This window comes from Drosophila bipectinata, chromosome 2R (assembly GCF_030179905.1).
Source record: "Drosophila bipectinata strain 14024-0381.07 chromosome 2R, DbipHiC1v2, whole genome shotgun sequence".
Lineage (NCBI taxonomy): Eukaryota > Metazoa > Arthropoda > Insecta > Diptera > Drosophilidae > Drosophila > Drosophila bipectinata.
In genome coordinates, this window is record NC_091737.1 from 20386342 (window position 1) to 20406085 (window position 19744).

Genomic DNA, 19744 nt, shown 5'->3' on the forward strand with positions numbered 1-19744 from the left:
ATTCCGCGGCTCAGATAAGTTTAATTAAAAAGACCGCAGCATTCCTCGGCTAAGCGAGGGATTTTCGCTGGAAAACTATCTGCCATCCTTAAAACTTTAAAATTCCTCAAGGCCAGAAGGGAGAAACTAAAAATTGGAGGCAACAAACTTTTCTGATTTCGATTTTTATTGCAAACTGAAACGGAGGAGCGAGAAGTTAGGAGACCAAAGTGGGAAACGAGTTGCCAGTTCGGGCCGCTTCTTGGCAACAATTTCATTTCGGGGGCACTCGACTGTCCCGATTCTCCATTGCCATGCCTACGATCAGCCACTAGTCCTGCCACCCCACGCCCCATTGCAGTTGGAATTCTTTCGGGTAACCTGCACACGCAACCAGCAAGGATAACAGGAGGATAACAAGGATGAAGGGTGGAGCAGCAGCTGAATAAACATACAACCCAAACAATACATGTGGAGGTGAACCACTTGAACCACAAACATTTCGAAAGCCAGAAGTTGTTCCCTTTTCCAGTTCATAATTTATGCCAAACAAACACATAAATATTACCTCAAATTTATTAAGGCGCCACCACCATCCAGTCCCCCCTAACCACTCCACCACCCCAAGTGAAAGCTGACAACATCACCTCCAGAAAGGTGGTCGGGCACGCTTTCAATCCTGCTAGGCTGTTAATCTTTTTGCAACTTTCTAATTACTTTTGCATGGTGGAAACTTTTTATTTAGCTTTTCCAAATTGTGTGCACCACTGAACCACACGAGCACCCCCTAATCCTAACGCATCTTTTTACCAATTTTCACTAAACTGGACCACTTTCTACTCAACAGGATCTGCACTTTAACGGAGGAAGCCAGACGGAAGAGTGGCCAGCAGGAGAGACCTGCACAAAGTGACAGGCGAGAGCCACACAACAAGGTACAGGGCACGGCAGGACATTGGGAGGAGAGGAGAGCGGGCCGGTTGACAGGAGCTCAGCCAATAAAAGCCAACTTAGCTCAGTCTGGACCAAATTCGGACATGTAGCAACTCCAGCGGCAACCGCAGCAAAACAAAACTGCAAAAGTTGGGCTGCCACAGAGTGGCAAGCGGAAAAAGGAGAGCCAGGACGACCAGGACTGCCAGGACAGCCGGCGGAAGCCGAGGCTGAAAAGTTCCCAAAATCAGCAGACAGACCTCCGCCCTTTGAAGCCGGAACAGTTAGCAGTTACCAGTTGGAATTTGATTTTAACGCTTCTCTGTGTTTGGGGATCTGTGCTTCTGTTTGTGGCAGAAACAACCGTCACCAGAATTCAAATCTGTTGGAGAAGGAGCCCTGCCCCAGGAAGAGCCAACTTGAAGGCGACGCATCAATGGCCACACATTGAGATTGGCAGTGGCACAGGATAACTGGCAGCAGGACGAAGTGGAGCTGTGGAAATGTTCGCCACTTGCGGCGACACATGCTTTGACAATTTATTAACCCCGCACGGCACCCACTAGGCCATCCTCAACCCTTCACCCGCCATGGGTCACTCTGCACCCCCAGCACCACCGCCACTGGCCCTGTGGCTCCTGTTCCTGGCCATTTCCACTTGGCGGACGCCCTCCGTCAGCGGCTATCTGAACATTTTCATCAGCCACCACGAGGTGATGAAACTGATGGGTGAGTCCAGTTCCAGTCTCATTTCCTAATCCACTAATGAAACTTCGATTCGGGGCTGACACACCCCCTCCCGGAGCCAGGATCTACTCGCATGATTAATAGTTGGAGGCCGAAGTGCGACAGGACGAATTCATTGATCCCTGAACACGAAAACACAAACAATCCCCGAAGTCGCAGACCATGTCACAGCCATTAATGGCTACGAAATTATAGTTGACCATTAATAGAGGAGTCGGAGGGAGCAAAGGACGAGGGAGCAAGGATCTAAGGGCGGGGGGAATGAATAAGAATAGTTAGCTGAGCGAAACCAAAACAAATCGCACACAAATCGATTTCCGTTCTGGGCCTGAAATAAACGCCCTCACCTTACTGACAGCTGCAAGTAGCTTTCACCTCCTCCGTCGTCGTCCTGCGCCCCTCGTGCCTCGTCCTTCCAACTCCCACTTCCTTTAACAACCCCCTTCCTCTTCCTGCCGCCTTGTTTGTTTTCTTGTTTTTCCGTTTGTTGCTCCACGCGAATTCTTGTTATTGATGGCGCCGGCTCCAGATCGAGCCAAGGCCAGGTCCCCCTCCCAGAGTCCTGCTGATGGGAGTTACATAGATTTCATGGACGTGCCAAGGCGGAATGGCCTCGTGCCTGCCGTTTGGCTCGCGATTTTCCTGCTCCTCGTCTTGATTAATGGATCGGGGAATATGCCTCCGAGTGGGGAACTCGAAAACTCCAAAATATGGAGAGGAAGGAGCTTGAAAGAGGGCAGGAGCTGGCCTAGTTCGCGGCCGTTGCTTAGCTGGTCACAGCTTTTTCCGGCACTTGGCAATAATTGGAGCATAAATGCCTCCTCCTCATTATGCAGGCCCACCCCGCTTCCTGGTTGCCGAATCAGGACACTTCAATTAGTTGATGGCGTAAAAATAATCCCCTCAATGGGATGCGAGAGTGATGGATGAATGAGCGGCACTTAGTCGGGGGATTCTCCTCCATCTCTGGCTGCTTTGATGCATTTCCAATTGCATTAGGGATCAATGGCCAGAGAGGGCCATCTCCTGGACAACCACCCACCCTCGCATCCCCACTGGAACCTCCTCGGGCCAATGCAAATCGGATTTCATTAGCGACATTTCAAAAGCATAGTCTGCTTTGTAGCTGCTCCTCACAGCTTCCTTTGCTCGACTGGCTGTGATTTCTTTCAGGCTGCCTCGGAATTCCTCCTCCTCCCCCTCGAAGCTCGTTATGTTTTTAACGACCAGTTAGCACCCTTGGGTGACCTGCCCTTCCCCTGGAAGCACTCCCAGTTAGTGGTGGCTGCCACCCTTGAAGTTGCTTCGATTTGAAAATTAACAAGCAGCACGAAATCAAACAAACTGACCCTCCACCCTCGATTCAAATTCCACTGCATGATTTTCATCGCCCTGGCCCCCATTTGTTTGCCATTTCCATGGAAATCTGTTCATGTGGAAGGCTCCTCACGGTGGCACGAATCAGTCCCAATTTCAGGGACACTTTGTTGCATCCCCACATGGAAATGCGAATTCTGCCAACAATTGGTTGCACTTTATTTAGCTTCCTCGTCCTTCTGAGGATCTGTAAACAAAGTTCCTGGCTTTCTAGTTGTTTATTCTTTTATTTCCCAGTTGCAGAATCCATGAACTTTGGCTTCCCTTTCACCCCCTCTTCCCTGATCCTTCCATGAAGTGGCGACAACATTAAAATTAAATATTTTCTACGCTTTTGTTGAAGATTTTCCGCCTCTGAGTTCAATTTCGGTGTGTCGTCCCAGCAACGGGCAATTTTCCCTTGTTGCCACCGACACCGCCTACCCACTGCCCCCCACCCTCGTCCGCTCCAACACCCCCTCACTCCCACTTACCCCGCCCCTTTCCTGCTAAAGACTTTCCTGTTCAAGGGTGCGTAAAAATGCAATTTCAACAACTTTTTGCTTTCGCTTTGATGTGCACACTTTTTCTCAGCCACCCGATCCCTCGCCGCAGCCCCCCTCGGACCAGCATCCCCCTGCCCACCCTCCAGGGTGGACCGCCACCTCCGGCGGGCGAACTGAGAAATTTCCCTGCAAATGAAAAGTTAATGCAAAAGAAAATTATTTTTAATGAATAGAAAACAGCCCGAAAATCCCCACATTAATATACTCCCCCCCTCCGTCATTCGCTCGATATGTTTTCCTTTCGAAGGGTGTTTCGGCATAAGGAATCTGTATCCTTGCGGCCGAGGGATCAGGATGTCAGGGGAGGAGGTGAGGAAATCAGAAACTGTGCCAATCGAGCGAGCAATTCTCATCTCTGATTCATAGGACAATTAGCAGGAACTGACGGGGAATCCCCTTTAATCATCGCGAGGTGAGATTGCACTCCCCGGAGATCCTGCCAAAGGGGGGAGGTAATTAGGGAAAGGGCGGGATGCAGTCTCCCAACTAATGACACTAATTATCCTCTTAATCTTTTATGCAAATGGTGTCTCCTCTTTGTTGGCATTGCCAGAGATGACTCTGAGATTCTCCGGAGTCAGCCAATTCCTGCCAGTCTTCCCCTTTCCCCTGCCCCGACACCTTCTCCCTGAACTCTCACCCTGATTTGACCCCTTCACCCCGCTCCATAAATCTGGGCTGCGGTTGCAGCGTCACGTGTGTTCTGGAGTCATTCAGACAATCGCAATCGCAGGTATTATAATTAAGGCTGGAGAGAGCGGAGAGGACACAGAAGAGGGTTATAATGGCGGGGTGAGGCACATCCTGCCGTGGTGGAAGGAGTCCCCGGAACAGATAAAGGGGGTGAGGCAGGCATAAGCGCGACAAAAGTTTCCCAGGCAAAGTTTCGCGCCACCGTGATATGAAAGACGAACAAAGTTTGACACTCCCAGAAAGGGAAGGATACGGGAGGAGGATTCTTGAAGCTATCTGGAAAAGGATGAGCTTGAGTGGAAGGTGGCAGTGCCAATTGGTGCTGTTCAAAGTGCAGTTTGGGATTGCGCCCCAAAGAGGCCAATTCATGTGGCAGCCGTTACAAGGACTTGGGGAATAGGGCGATAGGACATCCCCAAATCAGGACTGAATTAATTCAGGTTGTCACAAGTGCAGTCACTTATTTAAGAGTCCCCTCTCCCGGTACATCCCCGCTCTATCCCTTGTCTCAGGACATGTCAAAGAAGGGTTCAAACGATGTCCTTTTTCTGTGTTTGTGCATATCTGATGGGCGGCACTCTGGGGTTATGTTTGTGTTTTGCCGCTTCCTCAAAAAACTCAGCCGGATTCAAGGAAGAGGCAGGGGAAAGTGGTGCACTTGGCCCACTCTGGGAGCCAGGTTGGGAACTCGGCGGGGCGCAAAGCAATTTGGGACTCGAAAACGAAACCGAAATGGAAGCAGGAAAACGGGAGTTTGGAAAATGGAAAACCGTAGCGTCTTGAGATGGAAATGAAGCCTCAACCTCTAGCCAGGATGAAAGCTAACGAAAAATGCTGTTTCTTGTTCTGTAATTGGATTTAAAATTGTTTTAAAATTGCGAGCTAGAGCTTTGTTCTATCCTAAATGCAGGCACACTCCTCCCGCCCCCTGCCTCCAGCCACCCCCCTTTGAGTCCGCCGGAAGCGGAATTGCTACATTCAACATCCGGCGGAGTCTCAAACTTGAAGGAAGTAAGCATTCCACTCCAATACCCACTCCCTTCCTCAGAATAGCGAGCTTGTCCTGATCCCGGGAAGTAAATAATGCACCCCACTGACGAGGGGGATAGAATCCTGTGACCTGAGACCTGAGTCCTGAATAGAAATAGGAAGAGCAACAATAAAGGCGGATGAAGAAATTTAATTTCACGTCGTTTTAACTCAAGCAGCTCGTCTTTCAATGCCAGTGGGTGGAGCACCTGAAAGAGATCAGGACTTTTTAACTCCGAGGAGCTGCGGAATCGGATTCCCTTCGATGACGAGGCATCGCAGCTGACACCTTTTAATGCGTCCTCTCCCAGGACTCCTGTCGCTCCTCGTTTCTCCTTTCCATTTCTTTTCGGGCTACTCCGGGCCACACCCTGCATCGTCGCCTGCCGGTGACGGATTCGATTTCGATTATTATTGTGTCTTGGGTTTTGTTTACCCGCCAGCATTGTCACCTCACCCACCACCCCCTCCTTCGCTAGTGAGAAAATCAATTTCCGCTTAATGGTGGAAAAAGGATAAGGGCGGACGCTCGAGGGGAGCGCAAACAGCAAATGCACAAAGTTTGCTCAGCAGCGGGAATTCCAGGCTCTAATGGAGGGGGAGTGCCCTGCAATTGCGGGAAACTTTCGCTTTACGTCTGCAGTGCATCCGCATTCACTCCAGTCTAATATCCTTCTCGCTTATCCCCGCAGGACTCGAGGCGGACCTGTTCTATGTGCACGAGGGAGCCATCAACACATACGCGATGCACTTCACCGTCCCAGTGCCCGCGGACATCCACGAGCTGGAGTTCTCCAGGCAGAGTCTCATCGCCTATCCGGTAAAGACGATTCAAATTATACGAATCGTATTATATGATTCATATTATACTATTATGAAAACTCATATTAACGACTTTGCATTCTTGCATTTTCCTATTCAAAACTCTTATCACAAAAATGTATATACATATGTACTTTCCCGAGCTATGGCAATCGGAAGGGCGAAAATGAGAAAATCGAAAATTCACTATTTTGAAGGGGTACCCCTAGGAAAAATTCGAAAAATTTGAAAACAGTATTAAAGGAAAGTTTTGTATGAGGGTTGAAGCTACTCGAAGCTCTAATCACAGAAATGTACGTATTTTCCCGATCAGATAAAAATTGGAAGAGCTATGGCAATCGGAAGGGCAAAACATGGGGAACATCGAAAATTCACTATTTTAAAGGGGTACCCCTAGGAAAAATTCTAAAAATTTGAAAACAGTATTGAAGGAAAGTTTTGTATGAGGGTTGAAGCTACTCGAAGCTCTAATCACAGAAATGTACGTATTTTCCCGATCAGATAAAAATTGGAAGAGCTATGGCAATCGGAAGGGCGAAAAATGGGGAAAATCGAAAATTCACTATTTTCAAGGGGTTCAATCCCTGAAACACCTCATTCAGTCAAGCCGCCCTAACCTTATAAGAGCTGGATAAGAGCAAGCCGCCGAGTTTGAGTAGCCGAAATTTGAGTCGTTCGTTTCTCAAAGATTTCCTACTACGCCTCCTCGCAACTGACCCAGGTAACTATCCCTTCCAATACCCACTATCCCCAGTCTCAGGGGGCCGTTCCAGATTGCAGAGGGGATGAGATTGGGATCCACATTTGAATCAAAGCCTTTGATATATTGGGGCACGTGGCAGGCGCAAATGGAAATGGAGATGGGATTGGTAATGGGAGACCCCTTGAAGCGGACTCTGCCTACCTGGTTGCCAGGACTACCTCTAATTTGTCCTCCATTGCTCCCCAGGCGGAGGACCTCCCCTCCAGCTGCCGGCTGGCGGCCGCCTTTCCTCGACGATAAAAATTAAATTCTAATTTATATTTACGAGCTGATAAAGCTCCCGTAGTGCGTTAAACTCGAAACAAGAGCCATTCATAAATATGCGGCTTTCCTCCCCTTCCCTCAGCATTCAAGGATGTCTGGATGCCTGGGTGGGTTACCGAATGGGGAAGGTAACTTTCGTGTGTCGCTCACGTACTCCATGTGGCAGGTGGCACGCTGCAAGTGGAGTGTGAAGAGTCCAGAGTGTGGGTGAAGGTGAAGGCGACACACAAACCCACTGCCTGGAGAGTCGAGTGCTGCGAGTGGTTGGGTTGCGGCAGGTGAGTGGAGGACTAAAGCAGGAGGAGGGCAACCTGTGAGATAAGCGAAAGGTGCTCCGCTGAGGCAGACACAGACAGTCTGCCCAAGTCGGTTATCATTGTTTTTGTTTCCAATCCAGCGAACCCCCCTTGGGCGAAAATTAACAAACTTAATCCAAACTAACCACTAACCACAGCCACTCTGCCTTAAAATCTATCCCAGTCCCTGAGGTAGCCATCGATGTGAAAATTATTCGAGACATCATCGGGATACTTAGAACCTCATATTTGGGGTCGTCTTCATAGAATACTCGCTCCCTCCAGGGAGAGCATTAGCACTTCTTTCGAGACAAGTTAACTTCTTGGTGTTGCAGGAATCTCTGCCAAATTGGAATAAATTATTTAGCAGCCTCTTCAATTGTTGTCCTTGTAAACATTCCTGAGACCCAACTCGGGATTTTTTCTAGGCCTTCTGGCCCATCCAGTCTGCCCCATCGCCATGATGACTTTGCCATTTTCGTCACCAAGTTCTAACGCAATTTCCATCGGCGCATAATTAAATATTCAATTTCCATGGAGACTGGAGGGGATTTTATGTGCTCAGCTTAAAGCATCCTGATCTCCGTATCCTGGCGCTGTTTGCCCAATGATTTCTGTTTGTTTAGACTTCAATTTCATCCTCATTATGGGATAGAGAGGGGGGCTAGTACTCATCCAGTCCTTACATGGTTATCTGGAGGCTCACAGTGCCAAGAGTCATATCCATTTGGCTCTATCTGGTGGCAGGACGAAGGACGAAAGCATCGAAGCAGGCGACAGGGAATTAAATGAATTCGCTCTTTCCTTCTCTGTTTCTCTTTGTTTCTGTCTCTGTCGCTCTGATTCTCTACAACCCGAAATTGGAGTGTAGCTGAAGATGCGGTTGGGGTCTGAGGGTGCTTGCCATAATTATTGTTGTTCCGTTTCTGTTCTACCAATTGAATGGCCCCCATGGCATAAGCTTCCCTGCCCCCAACCCCATCTATCCATATGTGGAGCGTTAAGCGAACTGTAGCGCAATTTTGGGGCACAAACAAGAGAGCCAGAGACAGGGGAGTCTGGTCTGAGGCGAACGCACTCATTTAGTCAAACAATTATATCCAAGTGCACACAGATACTCTCACAGACACAGACACACTCACACTCTCGCAGGTCCTGTGCACTTGTGTGGAAATATCTCATTTGGGTGTGGAGCCACCCTCTCCTTGTTATTCTATTAAATCAGTCTATAAACGCCGACCAAATGGCTTTAATGTGCAGCGAAAGTTTAGCAAACAGCCAGTAACAATGGGGATGAAAAGAGGGCTAAAAAAGAAGGATTCGAGGCGCAGATCCTGTGAGGGGGGAGATAGTGGGACATAACAATAAAAACAGCAGCGAACTGAAACCAGACTACAGCTGTTGAAACATGACTTTGTGCTTGTTTAGAAACACTTGCAAAATATTATTGCAGCACCAACAACAAGAGAGGAGGTGGCGCCACGGGGTGGGTGCGCCATGTGCTGCAAAGCAAAGGCATTAGTATATTGAATCAGCTGGGAGCCCCAAAGAGGAATCAGAGCGACAAGGGCCTGGGAAACACAAAAGGGGTTAGGGAGGAGCCAGGAGGAGGACAGGGCGGAAGCATCGTGCAACGCATCTGAATGGCATCATTACGCTGAAAGTTGTCGAAGTTGAAAGTGCGTGGGCGTTTTAGCCAAGAAAACGGAAATTACGAAGTCAAGGCTGAAAGGCTGGGAAATTTATTTCCATGGAGCTTGCGGCATGTCCTCCTGTTTTATGGAGATTACGGGATCGACAAATGGCAGACTAACCTGGCAGACCTGACAGGAGCATCGAGGACAGGCTGGAGGACAGGTGCTAATTAAAAATGTTGTTGTCGCCCCATTAAAGAAATTTGTAAATCAGCCTCCAAACGACGCGCACAGCATGACCAAAAGTCAGGCCCTCCTAGGGTGGATAGCTAGGATAAAAAAAAGGGGAGACTGCTCCCCAGTTGGAGCTCCCGGCACGTACTCCCTTAATGGATTTACCATTGTTGTTTCTTTTGATTAAAGCACATTACTTACATTTGTGCTGGAAGACTCTTGGGGGGGTTGGTCTTACGGAAATTATGTTGCCTGGAATAATGGATGTTATTGTTCAAAGGTTGACAAATTACCCAGGACTTGATACTCCTTTTCTTTTTTGTTATTTTTCAGCCTTAAACTTGCCATTTCCATTTCCCGGCGGACAAACTGCGGCGGAAGCTACCCACTATTGATTGTTTCCCGTCAGCCGCAGAGGAGACAATCGGAAGTGGCGGAAGCTGGCTCCGGTATGGACATTGCTCCATAGTTTTTGCGCCCGGCGGGTTACAGTGGCCTAGCCAACCGGCCGTCCAGGCATTAGAGAAGCCTAGCTCCCCCTGCCACAGAAGCCCCTGTTGATTCCGTTTGCGGTCAACAGCAGTTGGCCCTAATGGCTAGTGGCTGGCTCTGCACTTAATGCCCACTGTCAACTGTAATGGCGCAATCGAGGGCCATGATTAGCAAACAGTAATTGAAGACAAGGGTTTCCCATAAAAGTGGCTGCCGGGCCATAACTGGGTCAACTATATGGGCCTGCGAGGTTTCACATTCCCCGAGTGTTTGACGGGCTCTCCATTAAAACGTCAATTAGACTGCCGTCGATGGGGACGCTCTGTGCAATTAAAATCTCGATTTGCTGCAAATGAATTGCATCATTCAAATATTAATTGGCACGAAATCGATAGTCCTGATCCACTTAGCTGTTGGATTAAATTTCTATTTAATGATTGGTTGGATAGAATTTTAGTTCACACTTTAAACAGGACTTAAGTTCCGAAAACTTTTAAGAAAAATCTCAACCGCGTAAGGATAACAAAGTCACGGGAGTCAAGCGGCGACCTTGATTAAAGACCTTCGGGAAATTGAAATCCCGCGGGAACCGGAAGTTACAAGCGACAAAATTGAAATATAAACGCATGCTGTGCCACGCCCCTTTAGTCCACAGTGCACAGCGCCCCCCTGTAAAGCCCCCAGGAGCCTGGGAAAGGACGCCATGGTGCGACACCTGACTAATTTATGTTCATTAAGCAGGCGTTAAGTCGCCTTGAGAGCAGCTGGCAACAACGTGGAGCCTTCATTTGCATACGCTCGAGGGGATGGGTCCGGAAAGGGGTTACCAGGGTCAGGGGAGAAGGATGGGGGATTCCGTGGGATTCCCCAAAAGCTTTGCGCCCACACACACCCACAGAGAGAGAGAGACCAGACCAGGACACACAGCTGATTACATTTTACGTGCCGTAATGCCGAGGTGACAAACCAAAATATGTAGTTCCATGTAATTTTGGAAGGGTGGCCATGGGCGGGGGGAGGTGTAGAGGCGGACAAAGCCAGCCAGATGAAAGAAAGGCGAGAAAGGGCCCTGAAAGAAGAAAGTTGAGAAAGGGATGGGCAAAAAGAAAGCCAAGATTAATGCAAATTCATGTAAAGCATTAAACGGGAACACAGCAACATTTTGTGTGTGCATCCAAGTGTACATGTGTGTGTGTGAGATTTTGTGGATGTGTGTGTTAGTGTGAGTGTGAGTGCAAATAACCGTAAAGCTGACAAAAGAAAGAACACGAAAAAATCAATTTCCGTCGCAAAAGGCAACAGAATAGTCCTGTCCCCAAGTCCTGTCTCTAATTTGCGCTTAGTGCGTTTTCATGTCCTGCAGCTGGTGAAAATGACAGGAATTAAAGCCAGTATCCTGTCAGGCGCAAAAGGACTAAGCCTAGGAGTTTAGAGGGGGCTCTCAAAACTCGAAACCGAAACCAAAATCCCATCAAAATCTATCAAAATCGTTTACGCAAATCGCAAAAGCAGAGCAAGCTTTTAATGGCAAAAAAAAGGACTCTCTTACTTTGCACTATTTCTTTATATATTACACTGAAAGAAAGATATTATATGGGTTATGTTATTAAACTAAAAATCATAAACTTTTTTAAAAATATAGTATAAAAAATATTTTAAATATATATTTAGTTCTCCTTTTTTTGCTATTAATATTATCTTAATTTGTATAATTTTTTCTAAGTTTATTCAATAGCTTGCCTTTCGTTCTGCTTCCATCAACATCGCTCACACAGTGAAAGCTGCAAATCCAATAAGGGATGAGCTGCTGCCAGCAGCTTGGTGAAAGTTTATTAAAAAAAAAAGAACGAAAACTCTTCACACCCAAAGTGGCGCCAAACTGACAGCTTAGGTCACCACCCACTCACTGCCAGCCACCCGCTCACCCACTCACTCACACCGCCCGAATCCTTGGCGCACGCCCCTTTGAACCCAACAATGCCCCCAGGATGTCAGGCAGTCAGTCAATTGTAGTTTTCGTGGCTGTTACTCAAAGTTTTAATTACACAGTCGTTGCAAGGGCTCTCCTCCAGCGGAAAGTGGGACTTTCTTTTTTCGGATGGGCTGCCTGCCGACTACAAGGCCACTGGAACCGGGGGTTTGGGGGCTTCGGCTCTCTCGTCAGTGTCTGTTGCTCCAAGCCGGGCCAGATGCCTCCTCGAGGTACCATGTTTTTCGGTTCGGTTCGGTTCTGTTCTGTTCTGCATGTGCATCCTGTTATGAAGCGACAAGGATTTATCACCCGCAGGAGCTTTAAAGGAAAATAAAAATATATAAAAGAACTGTAAATAAAGGAAACTGAAAGGACTTTAATTAAAGTCCCTTCGCGGTACTTAATTTTTAGTTTTATTATTATTGCAACTCTAGTTGCATTAAATTTATTTTGTTCATCTCATTATAATGGAATTGCAAGAATATTGCCAAGAATCCTTGCCACTCCCGCCTAGAGTTACGCCCCGAAAACTTTTGGGCAATAAAAAGTCATTTGCCAGCCATTGGCGAGACGTGCAGCTCTGCGTTGGCTGCCAAAATTTCGAGGGAAATCGGAGGAGTGCCAGCAGGACGAGTCCCGGACACGACGAGGATCCATGGCAGGAGCCGGGAGCTGAGAGCCGGGGGACGGGGGGAGAATGTGTCGCGGTTTGTCAGCTTGGCGCGTCGCTTTTGCCGCGATGATGGAGTGCGGCATTGTTGCATTTTAATTGAAATTTCTTTGTGGACTTGGCGCGACAAAGCAGCAATAACAACAACAATATCAGCAAAAGAACAACAAAAATCGCTAACGAGCGCCCAGCAGAATGGTGGCAAATAAAAACGTGGAACTGTAAAGCGGTGAATCAAATAAAATAAAATAAAATGAAATAAAATAAAGGACTACTATTGTGGAGGAGAGAGAGACAAGGATGTCGCAGTGCCGGGTGCAATCACAAAGCAAACAAGGCGAAACACTGGGCCAATGCCAAAGTGGCAATACATAATAATGAATGGATAACGGGAACATAGCAATAACGGCAGCGGGAAATCCCCGTCAGGACATCCGTGGGGGTACACTTCAAGTGTCAGTGATTTTGAAGAGTCACTATGGAACTATTATTAGTCTTAATCCTTTAATCTATAAAATATTAAACAGAAATATTAAAAATATTACTATAAGCTTTAGCTCATCCCAAAATATCACTCATACGCCATGTTGGCCCTTTATTATTTACTTCAAGGAATTTATATTGAATTTATAGTTCTATATAGTCCTGCTATCTATAAAATTTGAAACAGAAATATTAAGAATATTACTATAACAGAAAATATTATAATGCTTTAGAATATTACTCATCCTAAAATATCACTCATGCGCCATGTTGGCCCTGTATTATTTACTTCAAGGAATTTATATTGAATTTATAGTTCTGCTATATTGTGGGATTGCGGTTAAAATATCCTCAAAGTGTATAACCAATTCCCGTTATTCAGCACTTTTAACCCATGATGGCCGCATACAGTTTTTTGGGTTCGAGGTTCGAAATCCGTCGCATTTTTGCGGCTCAACGCAAATATAATAATAAATTTTGCATATTGCCGTTGATATTATTTTTCATAAATGAAACTGTTGTCAATGCCAGGACCTCATCCTGCGTCTCCCTTACAATTATTTCTTGTTGTTGTCTATCCTCGCGGCTCGGTTGGCCATTGTTGTTGCTGTTTTTATGCGCATCCTGTTTGGCTTTTTGTCACCGTTTATTGTTGTTTTTTTTTTGCTCTGTCCGTTAACAGGAGTTTGGGGGTTCACATTGCGGTCACTTTATTGTTTGCCCGGATACGTTCCGCCACATTTCGAAAAGTGCCCCGAAATGCCAAAGGATGCCGTAGGAGGAGACCTGGAGCACGGAGCTTGGTAGGATGGAAACCACGTAATTTGCCGTCTGATGAAGATTTACGACATGAAAGCCGCAAAAATAAACGCCGAATACACGACGACGGCCACACATAAAGCAACAAAAAGCAAGGCGCCTCACTCCTTAAAGCGCAACTGGGATGGGGAGTCCACCTCCGCCCATCCCAACACCCACAGAGAGACCCATGATGGATGGCCAGACGGCTGAACCCTATCCGAGTATCCACAACTTCCTGGCCACCATTCTCCCCTCGGTCATTTATGTAAATTTGCTAAGAAAATTAAGCCGAAATGAAGAGATTTGTCTCGGCTTTATTAGCCAAGATGTAGGGAGTCTAGGCGCCAGAAGTTCATCTGCAAGAGCCAGGCCAGCAATTTGGCCCAGCAAAATGTCCCTCCAGGGGCATCAAACTGGGCCAGGACACTTTCATATCCACTGTTCAAATATCTATTATATTAATTAATGATGAAAAATTTATTAATTCTTTAGGGATTAACTTAATTTAGAATAGCTATAAACTTGAAATTTTTAATCGACACTTTTTTTTAGTCCAAAGTATTTCTTTCACTGCATATCCTGTAGGATTTGTGGGCGTTAACGAAGCTCCTTGTGTATTATATGTGTGTGTCCCAAATGAGGGGGCGTGGTGCATTCCAGGACCAAAAAGAAGAACAAACAAGAGGCCCAAGTACAGAAACACGGATGCAGCATGTCTCATGTTAGTATCTGTTTTTAATGGCAACTCCATTAGACGGAATGGGAGCACCATCCAAGGCCGGATAAGAGCTGCCCGGACTGCCGGATCCACCCCATCTCCCCGATTCTGCTTATGAATACTCCTCCGATGCGGCGACCTGCTTGTCCAATAAATAATTCATGTCTGCCCAGAAGAGCCACCCAACCGCCGGACATTTGCGAGCCTAATGCGGATGCAGACAGAGGAAGCTCCGAACGAGGAAACGGATGCGAGATGCAATTCACAGGACCAAATGAACGGTTTAATGCATGCATTCAGGACCCCCATGTTTGCCCACCATCTAAAATAACACATGCCGCACTCCAGGCCGCTGGAGGTCTGAGCCCGAATCCCTAATGTAGGGATTAAATTATTCTATTATCAGTTTACAAAAGGATAAGCCCCAGATGAGGAAGATGTTGCATTCGATCGCCAATTAGGCAGGAAGTTTGCTAATTTGGTTTATTCCATAAGCTAGTAAAATGAAATTGCAGACTTTAATTCTAATGCTATAGATTTTCAATCATAAAAAAAAGTTTTCTTTTCGGTTTTAATTAATGAATTGGTTTTAATTATTAACAATGCTTGAAAAATTATATTTCTGTTGAAATTAAAATATAAATTGGTTTCACAAAATTGAAAACTTCATTATATATTTTCTAAATACTTAGTTTTTATTTTTTCTGTTATTTAATTCATTTTCTAGGGCTTTATTAATATTCCTTTTATGGAATATATGAATGTATCTAAATATATAACCAGTCTATTATAAGAAAATATATTGACTTTCTTTCGGGTTAATCTAATATATATTTTTAAAGAAATAAAACACTATAGGGTTGTTGTATCTTAAATCGATTAATTTATATTCAAATTAAACAAAAAGTTATACAGTTTTCATATTATAATAAAAAGTTAACCATTACCAATCATAAGTTATTCAATTTTTAAATTCTTAATATGCAAAATAACCGAAACTCTAATATTTTTAAGGGATTCCAGAGAGTTGAGAATTGAAAAAATATATACATTTGACGTTCTTGTCGGGTGTGAGCTCACAGAAAAGACGAGACCAGTTTTTATTATCACACGGCAACATCTTTCTATCTACATTACAGAAGATACAAGTTAGATCTAAAATTAACTAGGATTTGGCATTGAGTTTGGCATTGGTGTGAGCCTCTTCGGGAGCTTGAGGGCCCATAAATTCAGAGTTGTGAGTCCTGGGGGACTATTGCAGCTTGAGGAGTACATGGCCGGCATGCCGTTTGTACAGGACCAAGGACATGTTGACCAGAAACGGGGCGGCCAGCCAAAAGAGTCGTGTTCCGATTCCCGTATCCTCGCGATGAAAGATGCCCGAGGCAGCCCCCCTTCCCGTATTGCAGAAGGACTCCTCGCAGCAGGAGGTGCAGGCATATAGTTTGGTCCTTTCGCCAATGATAATGCAACCTGGCTCACAGTTGGCGGCACAGCGACGGTCCAAGGACCACATCTTGGGCGAACTGGTGGAGTTCTCGGTGCTGGTGGTGTACGAAAAGCGCTTGACCTAGGAGGGAAAAAGGTTATATCGAAGTGGTCTAACCGCAGAGGACTCTCCCACCTACCATGCATATAAACTCCTCGCCGTGGCACTTCTTCATCAGAGCCGTGTCGTTGCGAACTGCCACATCCACGCACGCCTCGCCGTCGTCCATCGTGTGGCAAGCATAGCACCACAACCGGTTCACCCGCTCTATGGCCGCTGCCGTGCGGTGGATGTGCCCGCTGGTCAGCGAAGTGCTCGGCCCTGGTCCTGGCGAACTGGTACCCGTAACTGGAACAAGCACATTATTGATTTTTCCACTCCAAGGTCGAGCTGAAGAGCTCCGGGGTACTCCATTTACTCACCATTGTTGACGCAGGCCGTGAAAACGATGGACGAACTGGTCAGCAGGAAGTAGAGCAGCGTAAAGAATGGCCGGAGCATCCTGCTGCTGACCTATCCGTCCGATTATTTGGCTAATCTACTGTGGTTGGAGTGGAGTCTGCTGCTCAGCCCCAGTTTCTTGTTTACGTGCCCCACATACCTCTGCCCCACCAGCAACCGTTTGTCAGATTTGCGAATGTCAGAACTGAATACAGACGGCAAGGACATGCGCAGTGGTTTTCGATTTTCGGGATAAAAATACTATATTATATTTTGGGATTTTTTAAATCGAAATATAACGGTATTATTATTAAAAAACTTTTAATATTTATAGTTCTCGGTTTACAGTAAAACCTCATTTAATTTTATTTTATTTTTTTAATTAACGAACCAAATATCATCTTTAACGATCTACCATTGGTTGGTATTTTTAAGGACAAAAGGACATTCAAATTTTGAAAAGTAAACTGAAGAACAATTCTGAATCTATTGATCAGTAAAGGCGTAGATACTGCAATGCCTGACGACTCTGCATGGGATAGAGATCCCCTACGTTGTACATGAGATCCACCACATGGGTGGGCCTCAGCATGCGCCAGGGCATGAACTTCAGGGTCTTCTTGTCGCAATGCACATCGCGATCCTGTTCGAGGGGCAGGGGCACCTCATTGTACAGCATCCTGCCGTCGACACTGCGCTGCAGGGTGCAGGGCAGGCCGATCTGATCGGCCATGGCCTTGAAAAGGATCGCCCTCTCGAACTGGCAGCCACTGCGCACCATTCCAATGGGAATGAAGTTGGTGTGGTAGACATACCGTAGGTCCAGCAAGTGGCAATGGACTGCGTGGCGAGAGCACTCCTCCGTGGAGTTGAGATCGAGGATCTTTAGATTTTCGTTCATCACTGCGGCCACCGCCTTGGCGACCAACTTGCTACGCTTGGCCACGTTCTCGAAGTCGATGGAACGACGAATACGCTCCGGGTTCTCCACAAGGCCATGAACCTAGTTGGGGATTAGATAATCAAGAACTTTATCAAAGCAAGAGTAAAAATAAAACAAAATACCCACCCCCATTGTCTGATTTAGAGCCTCCAAGTACTCCGGCAAGTTTGGATCCCCTGGACGCTTGCAGTATTGCCAGGCTTGGTCTCCAGGAGTATCTGAGATTGTGCTCAGACATCGCAGTGGGACATCGACCACATCTTCGGAATCTGCAACGGGACGATCAAAGTTAACCACCAACACAGCATCCAAAGGAGAACAGTCGCTGCGCAGGATCTCTTGGAAGGCGCGGAAGTCCTCGAACTTCTTGCGAGAAACGTAAAAGTCCTTGCCAGCCGTAATGTCCGTGAAGGTGAGACAATTGCGGATGCAGAACTTCATGGTGGGGCACTTGGACAGAATGCTCTCGATAGCAGGACCCCAGGTGGAAACGCAAAAGGCGTGCTTCTGGTACTCCATTAACCTGTGGTCGGCAGGATAAAAAGTAAGGTAGCCCTAAGGATCGAAAACTAGCTTACACTTCCAGGATACCACGGTCTATGTAGGCATCGATAAACTCATTGAAACGAGTGGTTTGCAAAATAAAGTTGGTTACTGCGGTCTTGACCAAGTTGGACAACGATTTGAGGGCTCTCTTGAGGGAGGAAACAATGTAGTTGTCCAGAAGGATCTCCCGTACTGGCTCCTCGTCAATCAAAGTGCACAGACAGCGGAATATATTATTCACCAGGATAGAGTGCGAGTAGGACCGCTGAGGAAGGAACACCAATATCAGGGATATCCTTCAGTTAAAACTACAACTTACCATCAGCAACTGGGCAAGCTGCTCTGACAGGGATCGGTATTCACCCAAGATGGTGCGATATTCCTCGTTTTGGGCCAATGTCTCTATCATGGTCAACAGCGCGAGAATCAAGTCAATGGACAAGGCGGGCAAGCCCTGAGCTAGGACAGCAGTGAGTACGACAGCCACTTCTTGTTCCTTTAGTTCGGCTGCCGTATCCCGGAAAGCGGCCACCAACAAACGGGCTATCAAATCCGCTGCCTGTTCCCGCGTCTTGATGGGCATCTCGGGAGAGAGAAGAATGGTTACCAGTTTACGGATCGCCCCCGCCTCGTATTCGGCCACAATGCGACGCAGTGCCTCCGGATACAGGGACATGCGGTTAAGGCCCTGTATCACATAGGCCGCCGGTCCTGGCTTATTTTGCATCAGACAATTCAGGAACATCTCAGTGATCTCCGCCTTGTGCATCCTGGCCAGGAATTGCTCGTACTGAGCCGTTTCCGCAAAAATCGCGATGAGACTACAACGCAGATCCATCGGCAGGATATCCATCTGAGTGCGCACCTGCTCCACCACCAAGTCAAAGAGATTCTGTTCGAAGAAAAGTTTGGTCATCTTCTCGGAACGCAAAGCCGTGGAGAGGACATCGACCAGGTCGAAGGCATCGGTGCCCTGAGGATTATCGCAGAATGCCTTCACCAGCTGGTCCAATGCAGAAAAGCAGCGTTGAAGTGGCTCGAAGACACTGTCTTCTCCCGTGTCAGTCAGGAGGGTCTTTAACGCCTTGAGAGCAGCCTTTCGAATCTCTGGAAACTCATTGGTCACCTCGCATATGATCCGATCCACGGGGAAATCCGGTTGTGTCGTAAATTCTAACATCTGCTCTGCGGTCTGGACCAACATCAGTTTATGCAGGACCTCTATGGAATTGAAAACTGTATCCGGATTTTCTGAGTTTACAAAAACGAGTTTAAACTTCTCAAGGAACTCGGTGGCATCCACGGTTTCGTGGGCCATCTGGGGATCCCGCAGGCACACATTTAAAATGTACGTCAAGTACTCAATGCAGAAGTCATCCGCCTCTTTCATAAAATACCTGCAGGCCAATTCCAGGATCTGTTTGGCCTGTTCCGGCTCATAGGTGGCCATCTCCGTGTTGTCCAGCAAAGCGGTCAGGAGATACAAGGCAAACCTACGGATCATCGTATTCGTTGCTGAGATGAATAATTCTTTTTCGAGCAGCAGCTCCAGTAAGCGATGCGCCCTCAGCTCCAGGACATTCATATCCTGCCGGCGAGCAAAGTCAGTGATGTGGCTGAAGACAGTCAGCAGGACGCACTCCTCCTCGGAGCTGAGCAGCAGGAGGGCCGTGTCCAATTTTTTAATCGGCACATTCAGCTCTGTGAAGGATTTCTCCTCGGACTTGGTCCGATCCGGATAAGCGGATTTGGCCTCGTAAACCCGTTTGGAAATACGAGACATGATCGCTTAGTGGATTTTGGGAAAATAACAAGTAATGAACAAGTTTTGATAGACAATTTATGCTTGAATTAAGGATACTTTTACAACTAA

At 46.9% G+C, this 19744-nt stretch overlaps 3 protein-coding genes across 3 annotated transcripts; 1 reads left to right on the forward strand and 2 right to left on the reverse strand.

Annotated features, from left to right (window-relative positions):
- Nucleotides 1-826: 826 nt before the first annotated feature.
- Nucleotides 827-7639, forward strand: LOC122321075 (tyrosine-protein kinase Drl-like). Its single transcript, XM_043210215.2, has 3 exons — nt 827-1641; nt 5996-6123; nt 7607-7639. Exons 1-3 carry the CDS (start codon nt 1503-1505, stop codon nt 7637-7639), a joined length of 300 nt encoding a protein of 99 aa, XP_043066150.1. The 5' UTR covers nt 827-1502.
- A 7834-nt stretch (nt 7640-15473) lies between these two features.
- Nucleotides 15474-16563, reverse strand: LOC108122419 (uncharacterized). Its single transcript, XM_017236992.3, has 3 exons — nt 16364-16563; nt 16081-16289; nt 15474-16022 (listed from the first exon to the last, which is right to left on the reverse strand). The coding sequence occupies exons 1-3, from the start codon at nt 16440-16442 to the stop codon at nt 15705-15707; spliced, it is 606 nt and encodes a 201-aa protein (XP_017092481.1). The 5' UTR covers nt 16443-16563; the 3' UTR covers nt 15474-15704.
- Nucleotides 16564-16768: 205 nt separating this feature from the next.
- On the reverse strand, nt 16769-19739 carry LOC108122537 (armadillo repeat-containing protein 3). Its single transcript, XM_017237175.3, has 4 exons — nt 18191-19739; nt 17904-18136; nt 17452-17848; nt 16769-17385 (listed from the first exon to the last, which is right to left on the reverse strand). The coding sequence occupies exons 1-4, from the start codon at nt 19652-19654 to the stop codon at nt 16876-16878; spliced, it is 2604 nt and encodes an 867-aa protein (XP_017092664.2). The 5' UTR covers nt 19655-19739; the 3' UTR covers nt 16769-16875.
- Between the last annotated feature and the right edge of the window lie 5 nt (nt 19740-19744).

What these genes read in the sequence shown, in the direction of transcription:
- LOC122321075 (XM_043210215.2), top strand. Translation starts at nt 1,503, where the DNA reads ATGGGTCACTCTGCACCCCCAGCACCACCGCCACTGGCCCTGTGGCTC. An exon ending in CGAGGTGATGAAACTGATGG is followed by an intron (nt 1,642 to 5,995) that starts GTGAGTCCAGTT and finishes TTATCCCCGCAG; the next exon opens with GACTCGAGGCGGACCTGTTC. An exon ending in AGAGTCTCATCGCCTATCCG is followed by an intron (nt 6,124 to 7,606) that starts GTAAAGACGATT and finishes CACTAACCACAG; the next exon opens with CCACTCTGCCTTAAAATCTA.
- LOC108122537 (XM_017237175.3), bottom strand. Translation starts at nt 19,654, where the DNA reads ATGTCTCGTATTTCCAAACGGGTTTACGAGGCCAAATCCGCTTATCCG. An exon ending in GACCGTGGTATCCTGGAAGT is followed by an intron (nt 17,849 to 17,903) that starts GTAAGCTAGTTT and finishes TGCCGACCACAG; the next exon opens with GTTAATGGAGTACCAGAAGC. An exon ending in CTCTAAATCAGACAATGGGG is followed by an intron (nt 17,386 to 17,451) that starts GTGGGTATTTTG and finishes ATCCCCAACTAG; the next exon opens with GTTCATGGCCTTGTGGAGAA.
- LOC108122419 (XM_017236992.3), bottom strand. Translation starts at nt 16,442, where the DNA reads ATGCTCCGGCCATTCTTTACGCTGCTCTACTTCCTGCTGACCAGTTCG. An exon ending in CACGGCCTGCGTCAACAATG is followed by an intron (nt 16,290 to 16,363) that starts GTGAGTAAATGG and finishes TGCTTGTTCCAG; the next exon opens with TTACGGGTACCAGTTCGCCA. An exon ending in GCGAGGAGTTTATATGCATG is followed by an intron (nt 16,023 to 16,080) that starts GTAGGTGGGAGA and finishes TTTCCCTCCTAG; the next exon opens with GTCAAGCGCTTTTCGTACAC.